This window comes from Callospermophilus lateralis, chromosome 14 (genome assembly GCF_048772815.1).
Source record: "Callospermophilus lateralis isolate mCalLat2 chromosome 14, mCalLat2.hap1, whole genome shotgun sequence".
Classification (NCBI taxonomy): Eukaryota; Metazoa; Chordata; class Mammalia; order Rodentia; family Sciuridae; genus Callospermophilus; species Callospermophilus lateralis.
The window spans coordinates 104,236,300-104,263,232 of record NC_135318.1 but is presented as its reverse complement, the minus strand read 5'-3'; the positions used below and the strand labels follow the sequence as shown (position 1 = coordinate 104,263,232).

Below are 26,933 nucleotides of genomic sequence, written 5' to 3'. Positions count from 1 at the left end.
TGGAGGCGGGGCTGCAGGTCCGGGATGGCAGGTCCCGCTCGCGGGGTCCAGGAGCGGAGAAGGTACGCTGCCGGGAGCGGCCCCGGTCTAGGCGCCCACACGAGGGTGGGACCCGGGAGGACTCTGCCATCGTCTTGGAGCCTCGGTCCCGGCTGCCTGTCCCCCGGAGCCGCCAGGGCGGTCCCCACAGCGCCCACCGCCCGACCCCGCTGTCCCGGTCCTCACCTGAGGGCTCTCAGCGGAGCTGCTGGTCACAGCTGGTGGGTTTTGATTTGCAGGGTCCTGTTCAGGATGCGGTGGCCTCAGCAGTGTGGCCTGGGCCGCGGACCTCAGAGGAGAAGAGGCGGCCTGACCCTCAGGCCCCTGGAGAGGGGAGGACAACAGAGGAGCCCAGTGTGACCTGGGGAGCAGGAGGCGGTTTCAAAGAGAGACTCGCCCAGGTACTTCAGGTCTCACTGACAAGGCCACACGTCTGTATCCTGTTTTTTTCTTTCTCTTTCTTCCTTAACTTCCTGGTTCACAAACCCCTTCTTGTTTTCTTCCTGGTCCTGGTTAACACTGTCAAGAAATCCTACAATTTTTCAAGCATTCACTGAAGCAGTCTAGTTTATGAAGGTTTATGTGTCGGTGCAGTGGAAAGAGCAGTGACTTAAGGTGGGGATCAAGGGACCATCCTGCGGGCTCTGGTTACTATATTAAATTAGAAACAAGAGAAGGGAATCAGATCATTGTTATGGCCCCATGCAATCAAAATGTAGCATTCAGTGATTCCAAATGGTAGTGGTTTATTACTCAAATGTAATGATTGCATGCTACGTTTATGGCACTTGCCTAAGCATTTCATTTAGTCTTCATGGTAACCATGAGATAGTACTGTTGTTTGTCTCATTTGACAAAGGAGAAAGTAGTCCACAGGAGCTAAGTAATTTTCAAATGTGGTGAAGCCGGGTTTTTTTAGTTAAAGCTGAAATGTTTCCTCCTGATTCATCTTCTTGTTGTAATTGTGCTTGAATTTTCACGTGGCCAGAGACTTTTGTTTACCTTGGAATGGAATGAATTTTACAGCTCTAAGGAATTTTAAGTAGCACTAGTTTTAACCCCTCATTGAACAGTTAAATCAAAACCTAGAAAATGTCAGTTTGTAACAACAGTATTGTAAGAGGTGGGGACAGCTTTTTGCTTAATAAATAACTGAGAGTGAGTTGAAGTTGCATTTTCTGATTTTAAAATATGGAAAAAAGTATGTTGTTTGGTCAACTTCAAGATTTATTCAAGAATTTTTAAATTTTTATTAGATGTTATGCTTCTTTTTGTGGCACACTGGAAACATGAATGAGAACAGGTTGGTGACCCCTCCACATTTTTTTTTTTTTTTTTTTTTTTTTTGGTAATTGGGATTGAATCCAGGGGCACTTAACCACCACATCCCCAGTCCTTTTTTATGTTTTGTTTAGGGACAGGCTCTTGCTAAGATGCTTAGGGCCTCCCTAAGTTGCTGAGACTAGTTTTGAACTCATGATCCTCCTGCCTGGTCCTCCTGAGCAGCTGGGATTATAGGCATGTGCCTCCACACCAGACAAGTTGGTGACATCTTTCAGCCAGAAACATTGCCCAAGAAAGATCATCAAGTTTGCCCAGAAGCAAATGATTCTGTGACAGAAAGGGTGTTATCAGGGTGGCCGGGCACAGCTTTGCATTCCTGGAGTCCCAGTCACTCTGGAGACTGACAAGGAAGGATCACTTGAGCCTAGGAATTTGAGAACAGCCTGGGCAACTTAGTGACACCCTGTGTCAAATTTGAAATAATAATTATAGTGAGGATAAGTGCGAAAAGAGAGGAAGGAGGAAGTAACTACTATTTGGGCTGAAACAGTTGGCCATGTGATGATAATTGCTAAAGCAAGATGATGGGTACATAGAGATTAATCATATCATTTTCTTCTACTATTTTATTTCTTCTACTATTTTATTTATCCCATAAATAAAAAAGGAAAAGAGAAGGTAATATCATTGTATAGGTCAAGTTAATATTTCTCTAAGTGTCTCCTTCTTAAATATGTTCTAGTTTATTGGTTTTGGAGGGTCTTTTTAGAATGTGTTTATCCATTTAGTATTTTTCATTTCTGGACTGAAATCTTTTAAAATTATTTACAATTGGAAAAAGAAATGTAAAAACTTAAAACTGTTGCTGGAGGAAGTGATGATATTATTATGGTAATGAAATAGTTGTGAATATTGCTTTAATTTTTCTTTGCTTAGGGGAAGTATCATATGATAAATAGAATTTCCCTGAGGGCTGTCAGTTTACTAGAGACTACCTGGCTTCTGTTCTGTTCTTCTGCTTCCTCTCTGCCCTTGATTAAGTTTTTACCACTCTAGGTAATTGGAAAAAAATTAAAACGGGGTTAATGACCTCTAAATGCCTCTCTATGTAAAATGAACATTCTTTCCCCTCTTCCTCTCACAATCTCCCTTATTATAGAGGAGTCAAGTTGAAATGTTAAAGACACAAAGTTGCACACCCAAACATATAGAAAGAGTTCTTAAGTAAAGTTATAAAAGTTGGCCATTCCAGGAAATCTGGAAATCTTAGTCTTTTTCCCATTCTTCCCTGTCCCTCTCAGAGAAGTTGAGCATGCTCAGAACTTTAGTGACCTATAGATAATATAATCTGCACCTACATCTGCATCCCTAGATGTGACTACTGACTAAGATCTGACCATTCTATCTCCTGCCTGGGGAAAAAAATCCTTACACATTTCACTTGTCATCTTCTCAAACTGAACATGACCAAACCCCCTCCTCTGGGTGAGTCCACAACACGACTGGGTCTTGTGCCTTTTGGCTTCAGAGCTGCTTGAACTTTCCTTTTGCCTTTATCTTCCACCTGTATCCATGGTAAGACCCGTGGTCGCATCACTGTATTACTCAGTGCGTCCTCTCTCTCTCTCTCCATTTCTCTGTCTCCTGCCTCATGAAGCCTCTCTCACCTTCTGTTTTCATCCACTTGTTTGGTCTGCTTGTTTCCTAGGTCTGACGCACCATTTCCTGTGAACTGGCCTTTGGTGATGTTCTTCTAAACTTCTCCACTGCTTTCCTGCATCACCCCTACCTCCTCCTATTTGATATAGTGTCTCATCATTCGCTTTCTGGTTTGTCTGTCTCATGTGAGTAAAGCACATCCTTCAGTGGCTTCCTAGCAGTCAGTACGTAGGAGGTAAATTATTACCTTGTTTAGTATTTATAATGCCTTTATTCTACTGTTTGAGTATGGCTCTAAGTTGATATAGAAGTCTGAAGTTTTCTACATGTGTTTTGATTTTGTTTTGTCAAGCAGTATAGTTTCTATTGTTGGAATACTTTCACATAAATGTCCAGAGGAGGGCAGACCTAGAGCTGATTTGGTCTCCCAGTGGTGTCCTGAGGACACAGACTTCCCTCCTTTTCTTGTTTCTGCATCTTCATCCTGTCAATCTGGGAGACCAGGGATCTTAAGTTTTAGTTTTATAGTGTCTATTCAGAAGGCAGGCAAAGAAGAAACAGCTGACCCTATAGGTTGAAGGAAACAGTCTACAGAATATGCCACAAGACTTTTGGGAATGCTGTATAGAATTTCATTTTCATTTTCTCTAAGAAATGTCATTGGCTTCTGATTTTTCTATCACTGAACTGAAATTTCTATTTAGTGATTTAAATGTTTAATTTTAAAGAGCTCATTATTGTTTTTAAATTAATAAATTCTAATTAGGTGTATATGACAGCAAAATGCATTTTGATTCATTTACACAATTGCAGCACACCTTTTCATTTCTCTGGTAGTACATGATATAGCGTCATACCATATGTGCAGTCATATATATACCTAGGGTAATGATGTCCATCTCATTCCACCATCTTTCCTGTGCTCATACCCCCTCCTCCCCGCCCTTGTTCCCCTTTGCTCAATCACAGTTCCTCCATCTTTACCATGCTCCCCACCCGCCCCCACCCCATTGTGGATCAGCACCCACTTATCAGAGAGAACATTTGGCCTTTGGTATTTTGGGATTGGCTTACTTTGCTTAGCATGATATTCATGCTAACTTCATCCATTTACCTGCAAATGTCATAATTTTATTCTCTTTTAATGTTGAGTAATACTCCATTGTGTGTGTGTGTGTGTGTGTGTGTGTGTGTGTGTGTGTATATATCTCACAGTTTCTTTATCCATTCATTTATTGAAGGGCATCTAGGTTGCTTCCACAGTTTAGCTATTGTGGACTGAGCTGCTATGAACATTGATATTCCTACGTTACTATCGTATGCTGATTTTAAGTCCTTTGGGTTTAGACCCTGGAGTGGGATAGCTGGATCAAATGGTGGTTCCATTCCAAGTTTTCTAAGGAATCTACATACTGTTTTCCATATTGGTTGCACCAATTTGCAGTCCCACCAGCAATTTATGAGTGTGCCTTTTCCCCCACATCCTCACCAATACTTACTGTTGTTTGTATTCTTGGTAACTGCCTTTCTGACAGGAATGAGATGAAATCTTAGAGTAGTTTTGATTTGCATTTCTCTAATTACTAGAGATGTTGAACATTTTTTCATATATTTGTTGATTGTGTATCTTCTGTGTAGTGTCTGTTCAGCTCCTTGGCCCTTATATTGATTGTGTTGTTTGTTTTTTGGGTGTTAAGTTTTTTGAGTTCTTTATATATCCTAGAGATATATGCTCTATCTGACATGCGTGTGGCAAAAATTTGCTCCCAAAATATAGGCTCTCTGTTCACTTCAATGATTGTTTCTTTTGCTGAGAAGAAGCTTTTTAGTTTGAATCCATCCCATTTCTTGATTTCTTGATTTTATTTCTTGCACTTTAAGAGTCTTGTTAAGGAAATCGAGGCCTAATCTGATGTGATAAAGATTTGGGCCTAGTTCTTCCTCTATTAGGCGCGGGTCTCTGGACTAATTCCTAGGTCCTTGATCCACTTTGACTTGAGTTCTGTGCATGGTGAGAGAAAGGGGTTTAGTTTCATTTTGCTGCATATGGATTTTTAGTTCTCCCAGCACTATTTGTTATTTTTGGTGCCTTTGTCTAGTATGAGATGATTATGTTTATGTGGGTTTGCCTCTGTGTTCTCTATTCTGTACCCTTGGTCCACATGTCTATTTTGGTGCCAATGCTGATTTTGTTACTATAGCTTTGCAGTATAGTTTAAGGTCTGGTATTGTGATGCTTCCTGCTTCACTTTTCTTGCTAAGGATTGCTTTAGCTATTCTGGGTCTCTTATTTTTCCAAATAAATTTCTTGATTGCTTTTTCTATTTCTATAAGGAATGACGTTGGGATTTTAATTGGAATCGCAATGACTCTGTATAGTGCTTTGGGTAGTATGGCCATTTTGACAATGTTAATTCTGCCTACTCGGGAGCATGAGAGATCTTTTCATCTTCCAAAGCTTCTTCTATTTATTTCTTTAATGTTTTGTAGTTTTCATTGTAGAGGTCTTTAACCTCTTTTGTTTATATTTTATTTTTTGTGAAGCTATTGTGAATGGGATAGTTTTCCTAATTTCTCTTTCAGAGGATTCATCACTGATGTATAAAAATGCTTTTGATTTATGGGTTTTGATTTTATATCCTGCTACTTTGCTGAATTCATTTATTAATTCTAGAAGTTTAGTGGTGGAGTTTTTTGGATTCTCTAAGTATAGAATCATGTTGTCTGCAAATAATGATAGTTTGAGTTCTTTTCCTATTCATGTCCCTTTAATTTCTTTCTTTTGTCTAATTGGTCTTGCTAGAGTTTCAAGGACTATGTTTAGTAGAAGTGGTAAAAGAGGGCATCCCTGTCTTGTTCCAGTTTTTAAAGGGAATGCTTCCAATTTTTCTCCATTTAGAATAAAGCTGGCCTTGGGTTTAGCTGCTTGTTAAATTTGGTTTCCTCATGTTGTCCCTGAGTTATTTTATATTCTTTTATTTCCAATATTTCTATTTGGTTCTTTTAAAATATTTCTAACTCCTTATTGAATTTCTTATTCATAGCTTTTTGATGTTGAGTATGTTCCTAGTATCCCTAGATTTTCTAGTGTTTTGAACGTGAAACGGTGCTGTATTTTGTCAGATGCTTTCTCTGAATCAATTGATGTAATCGAATGATCCTGTAAGTTTATTGATGCAATGAATTATGTTTATTGTTTTCCGTATGTTGAATCCTTGCATCCCTGTAATGAACCCAACTTGCTCGTGGCGCACTATTTTTTTAATATGTTTTTGTATGCGATTTGCCAGAATTTGTTGAAAATTTTGTATCTATGTTCATCAGGGATATTGGTCTGAAATTTTCTTTCCTTGATGTGTCTGTGCCTAGTATCACCTATCAGGATGATACTAGCCTCGTAGAATGAATTTAGAAGAGTTCTCTCCTTTTCTATTTCATGGAATAATTTGAGGAGTATTGGTATTAATTCTTCTTTGTAGGTCTTGTAAACTCAGCTGTGAATCTGTCTAGTCCCAGGCTTTTCTTGGTTGGGAGGCTTTTGATGGTGTCTTCTATTTCCTTGCTTGACATTGGTCTGTTTAAATTGCGTATGTCTTCCTGACTCAGTTTGGGTTGATCATGTGCCTATAGAAATTCTTGTAAGATTGTTCCCTTATTGGTATGAAGTGACATTCTTTATCTCTTCTGATTTTTTTGTTTGAAGTCTCCTTTGTCACATATCAGAGTAGCAACTCCTCTTTGTTTTGGGGTTCCATTTGTATGGTATTTCAGTTTATACGTTTTCACTTTCAACCTGTGGTTGTCTTTGCCTGTAAGGTGCATCTCTTGCAAACATTGTATAGTTGAGTCTTGTTTTATAATCCATTTCTACCATCCTATGTCTTATCTTAATTGGAGAGTTGAGACAATTACAGGGAGATATTTATTAATTCCTACTGTGTTGATTTGTTTATCATATTTAATTTGATCATGTTTCTCATTTATTAGCTACTTTTCAAATTAGCTTTGTTCATTTTTGAACCCCAGGGTTCGTTTTTCATTTCTTCTGTGTGGAGTATTTTATTAGGTTCTTTGGTGCTGATTTAGTTGTCATGAATTCTTTTGTTTCTGCTTATCTTGGAAGGCTATTATTTTGCCTTCGATTTTGAAGGATAACTTTGCTAGATATTGCTAGATATTGTCTTGGTTGACGATTCTTTTCTTTCACAACTTGGAACACATCATTCAAAGTCCTTTGGCTTTTGGAGTTCGTGCTGAAAAGCTGTAAGTATTCTGATAGACTTGCCTGATGTTTTTCTCTTGAGGCTTTTAAAATTCTGTCCTTGTTCTGTGTGCTAGGTATTCTAATTGTAATGTTTTATGGAGAGATTCTTTTCAGATCTTGTCTATTTGGGGTTCTGAATGCCTCTTATATCTTGATGTCCATGTTATTCTCAAAGTTTGGAAATTTTTCTGTTGTTATTTCCCTGAATAGGTTATCAGTTTCTTTATTCTGCATCTTACAACCCTTCTCCATGCCAGTGATTGTTAAATTTGTTTTCCTCATGTTGTCCCTGAGTTATTTTATATTCTGATTGTGCTTACTTATTTTTTTTTCTTTAATGCTGTCTGAATGTTCAAGACTGGCCACTTTGGCTTCTAACTCTGAGAATCTGTCTTTAGCATGGTCTACTCTATTAGACTTTCAACTGAACATTTTATTTGATTTATAGTAACTTTTATTACCAGTATTTCTATTTGGTTCTTTTAAAATATTTCTAACTCCTTATTGAATTTCTTATTCATACCCCATACTCACTTTTTCAATGCATTCAGTTATTTTTCTGCGTTCTCTTGGAATTCATTCATCATTTTTATAATGATTATTTTAAATACCTTATCTGATATTTCATCACCTTCAATATCTTCATGGTCAGTGCTGTGAATTATGAACTTTAGGATGTGTCATGTTACCTTGGTTTTTCATATTTCTTGTATTCCTGTGTTGAGTTTTATTCTTCTCTTGGATGGTATTTCTCTTCCACCCTTATGTGTGGGCCATTTTAGGGCACATTCTTTAGTTGCCAAAGTATCCTAGAATAATCTAGATTGAGACCTCTTAGTAGGTGTAGTATCCATAGCCTTTGCATTATTTCTGTATTTTTGGTGTAGCAATGGATGTCCATAGGTGGGACCTGGGGGCTCAGCCGTAGTTGTTTCTGCTTGGGGCCTGGTTGTTAGTTTTGGTCTCTGTCTCTTCTATTCTTTGTATTAAAGGATACTGAAGATTGAGTGTCATTAATTTGTGTAGGGAGCAAGGTGCACTGTCTTTTGATTCAATTGAATTCAGTATCAGAATTTCTACTCTGTGAACTTGTACTGCCCTGTGAGGTTCCTAGCACCTCACAGAATAGAGCAAAAGTAACAATAGCAACAACCAATGTGAATGATATATAGCATTAAAATAAATAGCCAGTCCCTACTATGACAGCTACAACACTAATTGCCACACACACACACACAAACCAAGGATGGCAGAGTCAACAATTGTCAGCAGTAAAGACAACAACCATGAACTAGATCTGACTTTAAAGCAAACATCAGGTGTCAATTATGTAATCCGATGTTGAGGGCCACAGCTGAGTCGGGATGACCCATGGCATTTTGCCAGAAGTAGTGGTTGAGAGGTGACACCAACGAGCCATTGAGATGATGACTTTTGAGTTCCCATTGAGTTCCAGTTGAGCTCTCATGGGGATTCCTGAAGAGTTTGAGTTGGTTGGTGAATTTCCGGTGTGGGCAGTTCCTAGAGGAACCGCGTGGCGTTCGGGAGGGTTCCAGGAAGTGTGTGTAGAGTGCCTGTGAGAGTTGAAATAAAGTAGTTGCTGTTTGAACCTACAAGGCTTTGTGGTGGCTCGGTTATTCGTGCCCAGCCAGACTGCGGCAATCCACAGCAGTAATAATTGTATTGGCACTAATGGTTGGGGAAGGAGTTATATAAATCAGTTCTAAAAGATGGTTAAAATATAGTTAACTAAGAGAAAAGAAAATGTTAGGAAGGTAGAAAATAATTTGCAATTTCAAAAAATGAACAGAAACAAGGCAGAAGAGATGTAGCAGGTGATGGTTGCAAGGAAGAAGGAGACAAATAGAAATAAAGTGAAGAGAGAGAGAGAGAACAAGAACAATAGAATTAGGCTGTTAGCAGGGGAAGAAAAGAGAGAAAGAGCCATAAAACAAACAAATGAAATCAAAACAAGACAAAACCCCAAAGCATACAAACCAACCCCCCCTTATCCTCAAAGGACAAGGCAAGAAATAATAGGTACATTTAAAAATGGTAAAAATGAAAAAAGAAACAAGTAAGTATATATGTCCCTAACCCAGTCAGCACAGCAAGAACACACACAGAGAGTAAACAAGAAAGGAGTGAAGGAAAAGGAAATTATTCTTTTCTTTTTTTTTTTTTTAGTTATAGTTAAGCACAAATACCTTTATTTTATTTATTTACTTATATGTGGTGCTGAGGACTGATCCCAGGGCTTGCACATGCTAGGCAAGTGTTCTACCACTGAGCCACAACCCCAGCCTGAAAGGAAATTATTCTTAATGAAAAATGAGAGAATCATCTCCACTGCCGTGATCAGAATAGTCAATGAGAATGGATGGTCACTGCCTATGTCCAACTCTTTTTCTTTCTGTTTCTTTTTGAGCTATTTACTGAGAACCAAAGTAAGGTCTGGGGGTTGTTAACCTCTTTCTCTTTTCATGTTGCTCTCTGATCTGTCAGTTGGAGTAGCCTCAGACTGAATCTGGTTGAAATAACTCTCACTTCCCTTCTTATCAGCATGAGGTAGGATGGGATGGGAATTACTATCAGTTGGAGTTTTGTCCTCACAGACCAGATCAGTGCATTCCCAGGGTGGGCCTACTGCAGAGTTCTATGAGTGGGGTGGGGTTTAGTTCTAATCAGGCCTCAGGAGCTTGGTTGGGGGGTGTCTCCTGGAGAGATTAAACAACACACCCCTAGGGCCTGGCAGTTACAGATCTCTATTGGGGGTCTGGATCTCAGAAGCCTTCCAGGAATTCATTGAGGACAAGAGAGCCAATCCTCCACACATTCTGCTGCTGGGGACCAGCCATCACAGGCTAGTCCCTGATTATATTCACACCCACCTGTTCAGACTCACTTGAGCTTGTTATATGAGCTGACAGACTCACAGAAAAAGTGAATAGGGCTCCCTTTCACTTTTCCAACTCAAATCCCCCAGGGTACAATCTTCTCTGTGCCTGTTTCACTCACCTTCTGCTATGTACTTCCTAGGCCACCTGATAGGTAGGCACTGTAAGGTCAGGCAGTGGTGACCAAAAAAAGGCAGATTTAAAAGGCTGCTGATTTGGTGCCAGTACCATGCTGTTTTTGTTACTATTGCTCTGTAGTATAGTTTAAGGTCTGGTATAGCGATACCACCTGTTTTACTCTTCCTGCTTAGAATTGATTTAGCTATTCTGGGTCTCTCCAAATTAGTGCAGCCAATTTGGAAAGCAGAATGGAGATTCCTTGGAAAGCTGGGAATGGAACCACCATTTGACCCAGCTATTCCTCTTCTTGAACTCTACCCAAAGGATCTAAAAACAGCTTACGACAGGGACACAGCCACATCAATGTTAATAGCAATTCAATTCAAAATAGCTAAACTGTGGAGCCAACCTAGATGTCCTTCAGTGGATGAATGGATTAAAAAAATGTGGCATTTATACACAATGGAATATTACTCAGCACTAAAAAAGAATAAGATCATGGCATTTGCAGGGAAATGGATGGCATTAGAGAAGATTATGCTAGGTGAAGTTAGCCAATCCCAAAAAGACAAATGCCAAATGTTTTCTCTGATATAAGCAGGGTGACTCAAAGTGGGATAGGGAGGGAGAGCATGGGTGGAAAATTACCTCTAGATAGGGAATAGGAGTGGGAGGGAAAGGGAGGGAAAAGGGGAATAGCAAAGATAGTAGAAGGAGACGGTCATCATTATACAAAATACATGTATGAAGATGTGAATTTGGTGTCAACATACCTCATATACAAACAGAGATGTGATAAGTACAAAGATATATTAAGAATTGTGATGAAAAAAATAAGAGAGCTCATGTATAATGGCAAAAAAAAAAAAAAAAGGCTGCTGAACAAGGCTTTATTGAGATTTTGCTCCCAGGCAAGACCCTCCAGACCAACAGGGCAGGTCTGGGGAGAAGAGTGTGTGGCTCAACTGGACTGGAATTTTTTATTGGGCTTAGGGCAGGAAGGGAGGGCTTGGACAGGAAAAGAGTGTTTTTAGAGTCCCTTGTCCTACTAGGGTTGGTCGGAGGAGCTTGCTAAGATCCAGGATTGGTCTGGAGACCCTGCTGATTGACAGGCAGTTCTGTCAGTGCTTGATTGGTGGTTCTTTCTGCGAGGTTGCTTGGTGCTTTGTTCCTCCACCACCTCAAAACCAACCTAACAGGCACCTGCCAGGACAGTGTGGCAGTGTTTGCTGAGATCTCCCAGCTCCTTGGCAGCAGCTGTAGTGGGGTTGCTTCAAGATGACTCCCATCTCAGCTGTCCCAGGCCTGTTGGGAAACAGAGAGCATCTTTCAAGCACCAGTGCACAGTGCAGCCTCTGGATCAGCTAAGATTGAAACTGGTCTTAAAAATCAGGATCGGGTCCTTGTTCCAGTCCTCATTGAAGATCAAACACCTGTGAAATGCCAGGGCAAAGACAATGACAATCAATAGAAAATGAACAATCAAGAACAAAGAAAAAAAAAGATTTACTTAAAGGATAGAATAGAGAGAGAAAAAAGAGAGACTCCTCTGGAAATAAGGAGATCCAGAGCTGGTACCCAAGAGAATGATTTTAGGTTTCTTTTCTTCTCCTGTCCCCTCTTCCCATCCTGCCAAAAGGTGACTGAACATTGGGAAAGGAGCCATCCAGGGGGTACCTCGCCCCATATGCCCAGAAAGGCAGGAAAGAAGATGCCCAGGGGGTACTCATTAACATCTCCTTGCTGGGAAGAACAGTTGCCTGGAGGCTGGTAACCTTGGCAACAGGTTTTGAGGAGGAGGAAGTGTTCTGGAAGTATTAGCATTTTGTTTCTTCTTAAATTAGCCCCCATCTTCCCCAACCCAATCATTTATTATCTATGCTATCTGCCCTTTGCCCCAGTGAAACAAAGACAGATTGTGGGGGAAATAAAACAGACTAGATATAAAATGCCAACCTACCATAGCATAAAATTTGGAGAGGGAATTCAAGGCACATGTATACTTCCTGAAGAAAACTAAGACTGGCTATTGGTTACCTGCAACTGTTGTAGAGTATAGTATTAAATACTAATCTAGACCTTGAAAAGAAGTAGAGGGGAAAGAATCATTGAGCACTGAAAATCAAAAGGGTCCAAATGAAGGAAGAGGGTGAGAAAGAAGTAAGTGAAATAGGGCAAGTCAAAAGTCCCAAATGTCATGTTAGAAATAGGAGCTGTGACTGTAGCATAGCTCAGTTGTAGAGCATATCTATAGCTTGTTTGAGGTCCTGAGTTCAATATACAGTAAAATAAATAAGTATTCATCACAATAAATAAGTGGGTTAAATTCTACAGTTAAGGCCTTAATTGTTCTTTTAGAAACAAAACAAAATTCAGCTAATATGTCTGTTATAATTAACAGACATATCTAAAGCACCCAGAAAGATTAAAAGCCAAATAAAGAAAAGATAGACCAGTAAAGTATTAACAAAACAGGAAAATTCAGGCAAAAAAAATTACTTAAAATAAGGAAATTTGCTACATAATAATTCCATTCACCAGGAAAATGTATCAGTTTCAAATTTGTATACACTACACTACTATATTATGTATCATCCCATAATATACAAAGCCAAATCAGCAGAATTAAAACAAAACATGATCAAAATCATCACCAGAGCAAGAGTTCTTAGTAAATGCTAGAATGACAGACAGACAGAACACACAAACACACACACACACAAAAGAAAAAACACCTCAGTAAGAAAAAAGACGTGTGAATGGTGAAACAATGCAGTTTGAATTGAGGGACATGACTGCATTGCATATCTTGGAAAGATATTTTTTTTTTTAAAGCACACATGGAACAGTGCTGGCCATAATACACTTCAAAGGGTCCACATCTGACAGACCATGTTGCTTACCATAGTGCAATTAAGTTAGTAAACAAAGAAAGATGATTAGAAAAATTCACTCACTTGGAAATTTAATAATACAATCAACTCATAGGTCAAAATATAAATTATAATTGAAATTGGAAGATTTCACCATCTAATTTTTCACATCAAACTCCTGTGGCACACTACTTGAAGTATTAAGTGCTTGTGTTGGAGGGTGGGAAGGCTCAAAATGGAATGTAAAAATAATTAAAATCAAAGACCCACAAAAATGGAAGAAAAAGAAATAAAAACAGAAATTCATGAAATAGAGAACATAGACAAGGTGTCAGCAAGGCAAAAGCTTCATTGGGATGTGAATCATCTTTTAAGGGGGCAGAAATAAAACTGAATGGAAAAAAGAACACAATCACACGAAGAAAAACAGACAAGAAGACAGAAGAGCAACACTTCACACACTTCAGAACTTTGATATCGTGGATAACATCCTGGAAAAATAGAAGTAAACAAAACAGACTAAAAACCACAGATCAGAATAATTCTTTAAATGTGAAAGAAATGTAATCAATAGTCAAAATTTTTCCCCAAAAGAAAATACTGCATCCAAATTTCTGTATCTGAATTCAGGAAACAGATAATTTCATTCTTACACTGTAACAAAAATATTAGCGGAAACACTCTGAAAACATTGTATAAGGCCAGCATATCCTTCACACCCAAATAGATCAGAAAAGAATGAGAAGGAAAGCTATGGGCCAATCTTATTCATAAGTGGTGGATGCAAAAATTCTAAATCAGTGTTTCCAAAACAGATCCAGCAATGAATGGTAGCACATACCTGTAATCCCAGTGACTCGGAGGCTGAGGCAGGAGGATGGCAAGTTAAAGGCCAACCTCAGCAACTTAAAGTCTTAAAATAAAGAAAGAACTGGGGGGTATAGCTCAGTGATAGAACACCCCTGGGTCAAACCCATAGTATCCCTCATACACACACAATTTGGTTAAATTATAGACAATTTAATTACTTAATTAATATTAGATTTTTTTATTAATGAAATTCACCATATTAACAGATTTCAAAGGAAAAGTGACATTTTCTCAACAAAGAAAACCCTTCCATAACCATACAGAACATAAATATTTTTTTCTTAGCACATTTTTAGAAGTAAATTTTCTTACCTTGGAAAAGGGAGTGGCATTGGGTAGTTTTAGTGGTCGACTTGAACAAACTGATAGTCACCTGGGACATGGTAGAGCACACTTGTTGGGTATATTTTTGAAAGTGTTTCCCAAGATAGGCATGTGGATCTGTGAAGTGAGTGGGGAAAACCTTTCTGAATATGGGAGGCCAGGGCCTGGCTAGAACAAGGAGGCAGGATAAAGAGGGAACACAACTTCTCTCCCTCCAACCTCTAGGCTTTTCCTTCTAGAGGGGGCTAGTTTCAGTTGCTACTGCCCTTGGACACCAGATACCGGGTTCTTTGGCTTTGAACTCTGGCACTTGTACCAGTGGCCCTCCATAGGCTCTTGGGGCTGCTGACTTATGATAGAGGCTACATCATCAGCCTTCCTGATTCTGAGTTTCTGGGTTCTTGGACTGAGCCATGAAAGCAGCCTCCCTGGCTCTCCAGGTTGCAGGTAGCTGTTGTGGAATGTTTCATCCTCTCTGATCATAAGAGCCAATCTAGTGTGTGTGTGTGTGTGTGTGTGTGTGTGGTGTGTGTGTGTGTGTGTGTGTGTGTGTGTGTCCATTCACACGTGCACATACAAATGTTTATTGCCTATTGGTCTGTTCTCTGGAGAATACTGAACAATACAGACATCTACAAAAAGCAACCAGCCGACTTGGCTAAAGAAGAAGCATGGGAAGAACTTCCTTAAGATTAGAAGTAAAAGATGTCTTCCATCACCCTCCCATTCTTCTCTTGAGCATTGCTCTGTGCTTTGGGCCAGCCCTCTCAAGAAACAAAACAAAAGCTGTAAGGATGAGAATATAAAGTGGTGGAGCTGCTGTGGAAAACCATATGGCTATTCTTACAGAAAAATTAAAACAAATTATCATAGGATTCTGCAATTCCAAAGAGAATTGAAGCAAGTTGTTTTGATCAGCTGTTTTCCCCCTGCTGTGACTAAAAGGATCCAACCAGAACTATTGTAGGAAGAAAAAGTTCATTTGAGGGCTCACAGTTTCAGAGGTCTCAAGTCCATAGAAGTTCAGCACCATTCCTTTGGGCTCAAGGTGAGGCTGAACATCATGGTGGAAGAGTGGGGCATAGGGAAGCAGCTCACATGATAATCAGGAAGTAGAGAGACTCCACTTGCCAGATACAAATATATACCCCAAAGCCACATCCCCAGTTCCCACCTCCCCCAGCCACACCAAACCACTTCCGTTATCACTCAGTTAATTCCTATCAGGGGTTTAATTTATTGATTGGGTTAAGACTTTCACAACCCAGTCATTTGTCCTCTGAACTTCTTGCATTGTTTCACACTTGAGCTTTTGGGGGGACACCTCACATTTAAACTATAACATTCTGCCCCTGGCTCCCAAAAGCTCACAACCATCTCACAATGCAAAATATATTTTGTCTATTTCCAAGAGTTCCCAGAGTCTTCTCTGAGGTTCAGTGCAATCTCTCATTGTGAGCTCCTGTAAAATTAAAAGAAATTTACAACTACCCAGTATATAAAGATACAGAATAAACATTTCCATTCACAAAAATTGGGTCATAGAAAAAAGGGATGGTACCAAAGCAAGACTGAAATCCAGGTAGGCAAAAAAGTCCTGTAGTTCTGTGGCTGGCCTCTGGAGCACACGGCATGGTGATGTTCTCTCCAAAGGGCTGTGTAGCTCTACCCCTGTGGCTTTTTTGGCTGCAATCCAAGTGGCCTTTCTGTTGACTTGTCTCTGCTTAATTCCTGCAGTTTTCCTAGGACAGTGCCCCACATTATTGGCATTTCTTAATTTCAGGGGTCTCCACTGCAGCTTTGGCTTCCTCCTCAAATCTCTATATCTTGTCTTCTCAGGGAGTGCCTGCAGAGACTCCGACCCTACTGCACTCTGCCTTGCTTCCAAGCCTTCCTTTGAAATCTTGGTAGAAGCCTCCATGACCCCCTAACTCCAGCATCCTGCATTCCTGAAGAACCAGTACCACCACATGGTTGATGTCAAGGTCTGCCACCATCTTGAGCAGTAACCAAGCCTCCAGAGACCTTAGCTGCAGCAGCCTCTGGGTGGCTGAGCACATTGAAAAAAACTTTCTAGGCCTCTTTGTGCAAGAAGGATTTCTGACTGGTCTCTTCTCAAGAGAATTTTCACTTTTACTCCCTTGAGCCTGAGATGGATGTGGTCTTGTCCCTTCTGAGATGCCCTTAAGCCATTTTTCTAATTGTCTCTGGGCAAAATCTTTAGCATTTCTGTAGTGGCAGTAATGTTTTTAACAACTACAACTTCCTTAGCCCCAGTTTTACTCCTGCCTTTCAAGTTCAAGTTTCTCAAATCTTTCTGCTCCTGAATATCATAGTAACTTGGCTAAAAGCTGCCAGTAGTACCCATAGCACTTGCTGAATGCTATACTGTCCAGAAATTTCTTCTGCCACACAAGAAGCTCATCACTTTTAAAATCAGCCTCACAGAAAGTCTCATGACATGGACAAAATGCAGAAACAAAATAGCCAGAACAAAACAGGAATGGCCTCTAGTCCAAATTCCAATAGAGTCATTCTCTGAAGCCTCTTGGGCCCTGTCTTCACTGTGCATGATCCTATTGGCATTCTGTTCTTCCGAGCTCCCAGTAGAATTAGCCATTAAGCTCTACTTACAGCAGTTTAAAGCATTTCCAGCTGGCATTGGTAAGCATCTCAAAATTCCTCCCACCAAATGCGAAATATTCAAAAAGCTTCTGAACCAGGTCAGGTTAGTCACAGCAAGGACCCCACTACATGGTACCAAATTGTGTTTTAGTCAGCTGTTTCACTGCTGTGACTAAAACATCTGACCAGAACAATTTTAAGAGAGGAAAAGTTTATTAGAGGTCTCACAGTTTTAGAGGTCTCAGTCCATGGACAGCTGCCTCTATTCCTTGGGGCTCAAGATGAGGCAGAACTTCTTTGTGGAGAGTGTGGCAGAGGGAAGCAGCTCATATGGTGATCAGGAAGCAGAAAGACTGCAGTCACCAGATTCAAATATATACCCCAAAGCCATGTCCCCAAGTCCCACCTCCTTCAGCCACACCCTACCACTTTAGTTACCACTCAGTTAATCCCTATCAGGGGGTTAAGATTGGGTTAAGACTCTCACAGCCCAATCATTTCTCCTCTGAACTTTCTTGCATTGTCTCACATGTGAGCTTTGGGGGACACCTCACATCCAAACTATAACACAAGGGCACAGAGACATACTAGTGTACCCATTCTCGTCGCAGCATGATTCACTATAGCCAAAAGCTGGAGGTGAACCAAGTGTGCATTGACATAAGTGGATAAACAAAATATGGCATAGATGATGGAATGTTATTATACCTTCAAAAGGAAAGAAATTCTGACACACTACAGCATGATGAACCTCAAAGGCATGCCACATGAAATAAGCCAGACACAAAAAGACAAATATTGTACATTTCTGCTTGTGCCAGGAACCTAGATTAGTCACTTTCATAGAGAGAGAAACCAGGTGGTGGTCACTAGGAACCAGGGAAAGGGCCATTTGGGAAATTACTGCTTAATGAATTCAGAGTTTCAGTTTGGGAAGGTGGAAAAGTCCTGAAGATGGATGGTGATGATATGAATGTACACCTAAAAATGGTTAAAATGGCAAATTTTGTGTCATTGGATATTATCACAATTTTTTACAAAAGTCATATGAGTATTCCCAAGAAAGAAACAGATGAACTTTAATATGTAATTGTCCATAACCACTTGTGCTGAATCCAGTGTTTCCTGCTAAATCCAGGGTTATTTGTTTTTTAATCTAAGGTTTATGAAGGAGGGTGTGTTTCAGAGGCAATAAACAAATTTGACATATAGAGTCTTTTAGTGGAAAAGTAGGAAAAGGCTTTCATTAGATTGTCACATTCCCCTGGAAGTGTGAGAGTGCTTCAGAGTTGGCCCTACCAAGCTGCCCATCTCCTCCCTGCAGGCCCTCTGCAGCTCTGCTTCCTGTGATGAGTAAGGGCTCAGGTCCCTCACTGTCCTCCCCCGCTCCTTCCCACCTCCTTCCTCCCTCCCTTCCCCCCCTTTCTCTTCCTTGTATTCACTCATATTTTTTAATATAATATAAATTATATTCTTTAATCTTCTTAAATTCTTTGAAAAAGTTTGATTTTTTTAATTTTTAGATGAGCATGGCACTTAAATCAACTTAACTTCAGATAATTTTCTATTGCTCTTCATTTCCTGAATGATCTAGCTTTGTTTCCTGGGTTGTCCAGCTGTGGCTCAGGGGCTGGAATCCAAAAAGCCTTCAAATGCCTGTGGAATAATTAGAATTCTACAAATCAAGTCTTGTAACTGGAAATCATTTTCAACTAGATTTTCTCCTGGTTTTATATTTTGTACTTAGTATAGACTGCATTTTAATCAATTGAAGAACTCTTTCTTCATTACAGTGTCTGCCTGGGATGTGGTAAAAATTGCTGTGATCATAATGGCTCTCAAAGGATGCTTCAACTTTAAAACATCAGAGGAACAAGAAATGGCACCAGCTTAATTTTCATCCAAATAAATTCTGAGACTTCTATTTTTGACAAAATGCTTTTATTTCCAGTTTTAAATGATATATTGTTAGAAGCTTGCATGAAATATCAAAAGGCGCTAAGTCACAAAAACTGTGTTAAAAAGATCCACTGAAATAAAGCACAACAGAAACCGCATAGTGTAAGGGACTGTGAGATTCCTAAGGGAAGCACCTTGGGTTCCGTGTACATGTGGGCAGTGGTGGTCAGTAGTCATCATAGTTGACACTGGCTCCATGCCTAAAGCTATGGGGGCTCCGGGGTCCAATGGCAGAGTCTTCATCATAGTGACGTTGGTAGTAATCACCATAGTAGTCATGTCCATTTCGATCTCTATTTAGCCAATAGGTGATGTCATCTTCAAATTTCTGGAGGAAAAGAGAAAGAATGATGGAGAATGGATTTAAAGACACACAGTCCCCTAAAAATCACAACTTACCAATGGCTTTTCTCTGTGGTGGATTTTCTTCAATGATTAACAATGCTTACTATGAATAACTATCTCCTTCTAATGTTCTTATACACAGATATCAACATGACCAGATACCAAAAAGGGGTATTTTCCCTCAAAAGATTTTATGTCTCCACCTTAAAACTTTTGTTGTGCTAGTTGTAAATATACCCAGACCCAGCAATAGAAAATAGACTAAACCAAATAGCCATGTCTCATTTCTGATGTCCTATTTCCCCAGCCGGCCTCTCTCCCCACCAGCCCACCGTGCAGGAAAGTGCACCCACCGCTTCGTCAAAGCCCATGTAGAGGAACTGCTGGTACCACTGCTGCACCTCTGGCCGAGTCCGGTCCCACAGCTGCCGCTTCTGGCGCTTCATGCTGCTCAGGAACTCTTTGGCTCTATTCTCATCCATGGCCACTTTTGTCTCAGTCAGAGCAGGTGCTGAAATGAGCAATTTCCACCCCGAAATTGCAAAGAATGATTTTTTAAAAAACAGCAGTTTTTTTTGTTGTTGTTGTTACTAGAATCGTACTGTGGGTTGAACCACTTTTTAAAATTTATCCGTAGTAATTGTACATATTTATGGGGTACAGTGTGATAACTCAGTGCACGTGCAACGTATAATGATTCAGTTGATAATCAGCATTACCATTTCCTTAACCATTTATTATTTCTTCATGTTGGGAAGGTTTGAACTCCTCTCTTGGAGTTCTTTATAAAATATGTAACAAATTGATATGAACTATAGTCACTAGAACATTAGAGCTATGCTGTTGAACACTGGAACTTATTCCTCCTACATACTTGTCATCCAATCTCCATGTTTCCCCTTTCCCTCAAGAATGTGTAATAAGAATTGTAATGTAAAAAAAAAGAAGAGTACATGTATAATGGCATAATTTTGGTGTGAATATACTTTATATACAGAGTTACAAAAAATTGTGCTGTAAATGGATAATAATGAGTATAAGGCATTCCACTATTGTCATGTATGTAAAAAATAAATAAATAAAAAGTAAATAATTTAAACTAAAAAAAAAAGAATAACTTTTGTTATTGGAGTGTAGCCACTCTTATACACCACATCATGTACAGGATGGCTTTGCCTCTTGATTATTCTTTCATGCATCTGAGAAAATACAGCTTCACGTCGTCAGCTCCATGCTCTTTGCTCACAGCATTTTCTATATGTGTACAGCCACTTAAAAGAACTGGGACTCACTTTCAACATGTAGCTTTTCAGGGTAGCAATGAAATTCAGCTCATCCCCTGAAGACCACTCACCATGCCCCTAGCCCAGGGCTCAGCAGGGGCTGGTGGCTTAACCCCTGGCCTCTTCATTCAGGAAACAGAAATGGATATCTAGTGCCACACATGCTTAAAGTGTATGTTCATTTCATATATAAGCAGGGGAATGTAGTGCTTGTTTAGGGGATGAAGTAAGAAAAAAGAACTGGATGGGTGCACCTTGAGAGAGCAGGGATCAAACCCACCTAGCAGTGCAACAGGTGTTCATCTCAGGCTGCTGGAGTACACAACGCCCTATGGAGGCATCTCTGGGCCTCATAGTCTGATCACTACCCATTCTGTTGCATCTCAAAAGGTACTAACTTTTGCTTGAACTGCTTCCTTTAATGTTTTCCCATCATAGTCTCAATGTCTTAAATGGTACCACTTCAGTAGGATGTGCCTAGGAGACTCGATGTTGTTAGGAAGAACTTATGGGATAATGAAACTAATAACATGGATAACAGCAGGGCTTGTTGCATGGTCTGTACACAATAGGTGCTTAATATGTGTTTCTTGGCTTCATGTGAATAAGATTCAAAGATACACACCCAGGAGTCATGATTATCTCAGCAGTTTGCTCACGTCTGATAGGCTGGCTCTGTGAGAGTTGCTCACCCCAGGCATCTGTGAGGTGATTCTGTTATGACCAACCAGCCTAGGGAGGGGATATTTCTTTCCAAATCAGAGATAATCCAGGGCCCTATGAGTGGCCAGAAGGAAGCTGACAGCCCCCTCCCAGGAACTACTTTCTCTGGGAGGGGTCACCTGAACTCCAGGCATCTGTAAGGCATCCCTGAGAGGCAACTGAGAACTATGGGAACAAGTGATTAAGGGCCTCACTTTGGGAGCAGACTTTAGCCTATGAGAATCTTCTGTAAACCAGGAGGGAGAAAGAATAAGTGATCAAACTTCATATCAGAAATGTGGTTGCACTTTTTAATTTCTAGGATAATTTTATAGAATATACTGGCTGGGAGAGGGAAAATGACATTCATGAGACCACACAATGGATCCAATTGACCTGGCGGCAACAGGCCCAGAACCCGTATTTTGTGACTATTTTAACAACATCTTGCTGCTGTCTATAATATTCATCTTAGGAGCACTTCTTCCAGCAGAAATTGGCAATTAAAAGGTATCCCTATGGAAATGCCCTTCCACAATTGCTAATTACAGAGAATGCCACAACTAGGCAGTTCTAAGCCCACTCCTGCAATGACTTCACATGCTCTGAAGGATATGCCCAAGTTTAGATGCAAGCGCTAAAGTTCTTCATGGATCTAAAATAAATAGCGTTCAGTTGACACTGTTGCACTGTTTTGTCTATACTGACAGCTTTCCAAAAAAGAACCTACACACATTTACCAGCAATAATATTTATCTAATCAAATACCACACTACATACCCACAGAATAAACCCTTCATATCTTCAGATCTTTTAAGAAGTAAATACTCTTGATTTTCCAAATACAAGACTGGACACATTCAATATTATCATTTCATTTCCATCCAGTTAAGAATGCATCCCTTATCCATTTGGGGCATATTTACCTTCTCGTTTCTGAAGCATCTGCTTGAGTTTATTTGCACTTATGCCGCCTAAAGGAATAAAAACAGAAATCAATTTCAGAGTTGCACTGAATCCTTGAATTTTCAACTGTAAAAATAAGTTGGTAAAAAATAATCTCAGACCCCTGTCTTGATTGCTAGCTTGGTAGTGTTGCATATTTAACACTTTTTGCACTCTGATTATTCAGGAAAACAATCTGGGGTTCCTGAGGCTAATGTCGGTGATGATGACTATGGCTGACCAAGGACATTACAACTGGAGCTACTTCCTGGGATAAGTGACATAATTCTTGGAGGCTTGGTGTCTAATCATGAAGGACAGCCATCTATCATGTGTACCTTCCTGAAATCATTTACTTCATGGTATAACTCCTCCATCCAATGGAGTCCCTCAAGTTCCTATTCATCCCAATCTTCAGAATATGAGATTATGTGGAAGTATGGTTTTGCAGAGGAACTACGTTAAGGATCTCAGAATGATTATTATTCTGGATTCAGGGTGGGCTCTAAGTCCAGTGACTGGTGTTGCAAAAAGAGAAGGAAAAAAAAAAAAAAAAAAAAAACAGGCAAGGCAGAAATTAGGACTTGGGCTGCCACAAGGAATATTCTTTAGCTCGCTTAAAAATCAGCCCAGTTTTGTACTTTGCTCTGATCATCCTATAATCAAGCTTTTTTTTTGGGGGGGGGTGTCTTTTTCATTTTTTTTCTTTTTTTTTTAATTTTTTATTAGTTGCTCAAAACATTACAATGATTTTGACATATCATACATTTGATTCAAATGGGGTACGTAATCTTAATCTTATTTTTCCACGTATACAGATTGCAGGATCACATTGGTTATACAGCCACGTTTATACATAGGGCCATACTAGTGTCTATTTTATTGTGCTGCCCTTCCTATCCCCCCTCCCCTCCCCTCTTATAATCAAGCTTTATTAGGATCATTTGCTATTTTATTTATTCTGTTTTTGAAAGAGTTTCTAATAAGACCAGTTATTTTAATAGAAAAATAACATGTCTATCCTAAAAGAAAACCCACCTCATGACCGTACAGAAGAATTTGATCCTTAACTGCACTTATCTCATGAAAGGTGGACCTAAAGCCTCCAGAGAAAACACTTGAAGTATCCTGAGTAGTAAGTAGAGCATCTTTAGGTGTCAGAAACTAGGTGCAGAATGGGGAAATGCCTTCTTGACAGGGTTCTTAACCTCAGTCCAAGGACAGATTCTAAATTGTCCAGAGAAAGAAAATTGTGCCTCCATCTGCAAAGGTACAATTTTGGTGGACTAGAAGCCAAATGCTCAAAAGTATCTGGGGTCAAAAAAACATTCAGAATCTCTGCTTTGAGCTGGGGGTATAGCTCAGTGATAGAGCATTTGCCTGTCTTGCACAAGGCTCTGGGTTTGATCCCTAGAACTGGTGAAAAAAAAATTCCTGTTTTATTTGTCAATTATACTTTAATAAAACCAGGGGAAAATTTTTTAAAAAGAACCCCTGCTTATATAATTGACTATATAGGTGAGGAAACATGTCCCAAGAGTCACCAGCTGGCTGCTCACTGCTCTAAGCTGAACTGTATTATTCGTGTGCCTGTGCTTACAAAATTTGAATTTAAACCTCTCTGGACCACATTGCTCACACAGCCCATGGTTTATAAGCAGCCTCCTCACCTATTAACCCTTGTAGGCTTTGGGATCTGAGGGTTACCCACTTCCTTTACAATAGTTTCACCATCCAAGGAACCTACTGGCCTGACCTCTGGGATGGGATAACAAGCTTCTAGAACTTACTAAACTATTTTCTCCCAAGCATTTCTGCCATAACTCACGGGTACAGTGGCCACACTTTCTAGCTCTCCAAGGGCAGCCTTAATTTATACCAATTGTCCTGATCAATTCATGACAGTGCCTCCTTTTGCTTTCCAGAGCATTCCATTATGGATGATGCTTATATAACCATCCTCTATTTGTAGAGGTTGAATGATATGGAAATGGCCTGGGAAGCATCTCTAGAGACCACACTAAAGGGAGGGGGATAGAAGTGTTTCTTGTCCTCTTGTCTTGCAGAAGAGGGCTGGGTGTCTGCAGCAACCTCAGGGACTGCTCTGATATTTGATTCAGTCCTCAACCTCTCATTTGAAGAGGTCATGAAAAACATGGAGTGGTGGTCAAAGGAGAGTGTCCAGGGCAGACTAGGGCCCGAGGATGTGTAATAGGAGAAAAAAATTGAAGGCATTTTGGTATTCACCTAGAAACTTCTGGAAGGAGGACTAGGATTTGATCACTGGATCCTAGATTAGGGCATGAAGTAATGTTTCCAATGCCTGGGCAGCCACCAAAAGATGAAACTAGTGGCCCGAGAAGTTTCTGTTAGGAGATACTGAGAGCAACTGAGCATAAATCAAGAGTTGAGTACTTGACCAGGCTACCATAGAGAGAATTATTTGATTAGATGGGGTGGGGATACTCTTAAAGAATGAATTTCCCTTCTACCTTAAGAAGCAATGAAGAAATCTATGAAAATATTTGCCAAGCAGATTGATACATTTCTTGGCACTAAAATTAGCATTCATAAATGGCATAACACTTGTCAATCTCTGAAAACTCTCAGGTAGTGCATACAGAATTATCACTCCTCCATCTGTTTGCTTTCTGTGAAAGTGCTTAACAATTAATGAGTGAAATGTGGTCTTACATTGAAATAGATATGGGACTTAGGTATTTATCATAAGGCTGCAATTTCTTGCAGCGAATGTCTGTTACTACTGCTCCAGAAATGAGAGTCCCACCAAATCTCAGCTATACCACTGAAAGGAATAAAAAACAAATAATGGATGTGATATATTTTCTGTAGACTTTTTCTTTATCCCAACATCATCAGTTATTATTTCTAGGCTGTGTTAATAAGCATTTTAGTATTTATCAAATCTAGTTACCTGGAATCAGATTGCCTAGCAGATTCAGAATTACAAGATGCCCCTTTGAAGGTGCTACTATTAATAAATTTATCAAGAAGGGATCATTTTCTGCATTAAATTTTTTGGATCTCATAAGGAGTCACCTTTGGGACTCCTTAGAGATTTTTCATTTTCGGTCATAAGACCTTCCACATGTGTTCAACTTAATGAGGATAATATTTTAAATGACTTCTACAGCAAAGTTCTTGGCATGGACTAAAGGAAATATGAGCCCTGGAAATGAATGGCTTATAGCCAGCATTCACATGACTTATTCAGATGTGCTTCTTTAAATGTGAGAAAGAGGAGGAGGTACATACATCAAGTGATGGGAGATTACTGATTAGTTTCACCTGTGGTTGTAATTTAGAATATAACAACCTCCCCAGCCTGAACATTGCCCACCCCCCCATTCTAAAGACCCTAGGACCCCCACCCCTTGCCTGTGTCCCCTCAGCCTGGAGTTTGTTTATCCATGCCTGTTTTAAATAAGCAAAATACAGCAAGAGAGCAATCTAGTGGACCTTCTATTTCCATTAGATAGGGCCCAGCTACTTTGTGACAGAACAGGCACCAGTCTCAGGTGCTTGGGCAAGTAAGTCACTTTGTGCTTTCTGGCCCCAGGTCCCTTAGCAGTAAATCTGAGGTTCCAATACCTGAGTTGTAGCCTCAAAGATGCTACAGGAGGTCAGCTGTGAACCATAAAGGATCAAACAAGGGGAGGGTGGTATCTCAGGACAAAACATATACTTTGGGATTGAGGCTCTTAAGGCAGAATCTGTGAATCAGCAAAGTTGTGCCTGCCAGCTTCCTTCGTTCTGAGTGTGCCTGTGAAGGCACTTTAAATGGAAAATGGTCAGGGAATCATCCACATTTTCAGCCTGTTCTCTGAGAGATCCAAGAAATAGGGAAGGTAAAGCATTACTGCTTTGAGAGCAGTTCCCTGTCTGGGGTGAGGCTGCCCCTCAGCCCTGCAGACTGGAACATTAACTGGTTCCCAGCGCCTGCCTGGAAGGGAATCCTCCTCTTGATGCCATCAGCCTCCCCCTCGGTCCCCTCCAAGGACAGACACCACCCCCGTTAAAAACCCCTTAGTCCCTTTCATGAATCCCTGAAACTCCTCCAGGCTACCTTTCAGACCTCTTTTCAAAGGGCGCCTCTCAGATCCGAGACCCTCGGCCCTTGGTCCTGCCTCTCTTTCTCGGCCTGCTGGAGCGCACCACTTCCCACCACTTTGGCAGTGGCAAAAATATAGACCTTGGTGCTGTTCAGGCTGAGGTTGGGCCCCAAGGCCCCATCCATCTCTGCTGGTACCCAGGCAGCGCCTCCCTGTGTCAGCCCCACCCTGGGACGAGGCTCTGTTCTCCGCCTCTCATCGCCCCACTCACCTGGACCAAGGCACAGCAGCAGGAGCAGCGCCAGCCCGGTCAGGGCCAGGACAGCTGGCCGCGTGGAGGACATGGCAGCTCAGCGGTGGGTGGGCAGGAGGGCGAGGGGTGCACGCGGAGCTGCTGCACTGGGAGACTGGGCTTGCGGAGAGAGAGGAGCAGGCTGCAGGCGCCGCTGCGGGAGCTCCGGGTGTCCTTGCCGGGGGCGGGACCCGCCGGGTGGGCGAGAAGCCAAGCGGGCTCCAGGCCCAGCGCCACCGAGGCCAGCTCTCCCTTCCCGCTGGTGAGGCTCGCTGGAACAGAGAGCCCAGTGGCGTGCACAGCCCGCTGCAAAACTGTGAAGACCAGTTAGGTTCCCCCAAGCCAGGGAGGGGCGGAAGGCATCCGCGGGATGCCCACC

The 26,933-nt window shown here is 40.7% G+C and overlaps 1 protein-coding gene and 1 long non-coding RNA gene across 2 annotated transcripts; one reads left to right on the top strand and one right to left on the bottom strand.

The window, feature by feature from the left end:
• On the top strand, positions 1–20,311 carry LOC143380140 (uncharacterized). The gene is made up of 3 exons (XR_013088589.1): positions 1–62; positions 279–440; positions 19,567–20,311. It is a non-coding gene; the product is annotated as an uncharacterized LOC143380140 (long non-coding RNA).
• Positions 18,884–26,709, bottom strand: Ecrg4 (ECRG4 augurin precursor). The gene is made up of 4 exons (XM_076832902.1): positions 26,534–26,709; positions 22,171–22,218; positions 19,613–19,770; positions 18,884–19,242 (listed from the first exon to the last, which is right to left on the bottom strand). Exons 1-4 carry the CDS (start codon positions 26,604–26,606, stop codon positions 19,081–19,083), a joined length of 441 nt encoding a protein of 146 aa, XP_076689017.1. The 5' UTR covers positions 26,607–26,709; the 3' UTR covers positions 18,884–19,080.
• Positions 26,710–26,933: the final 224 nt, after the last annotated feature.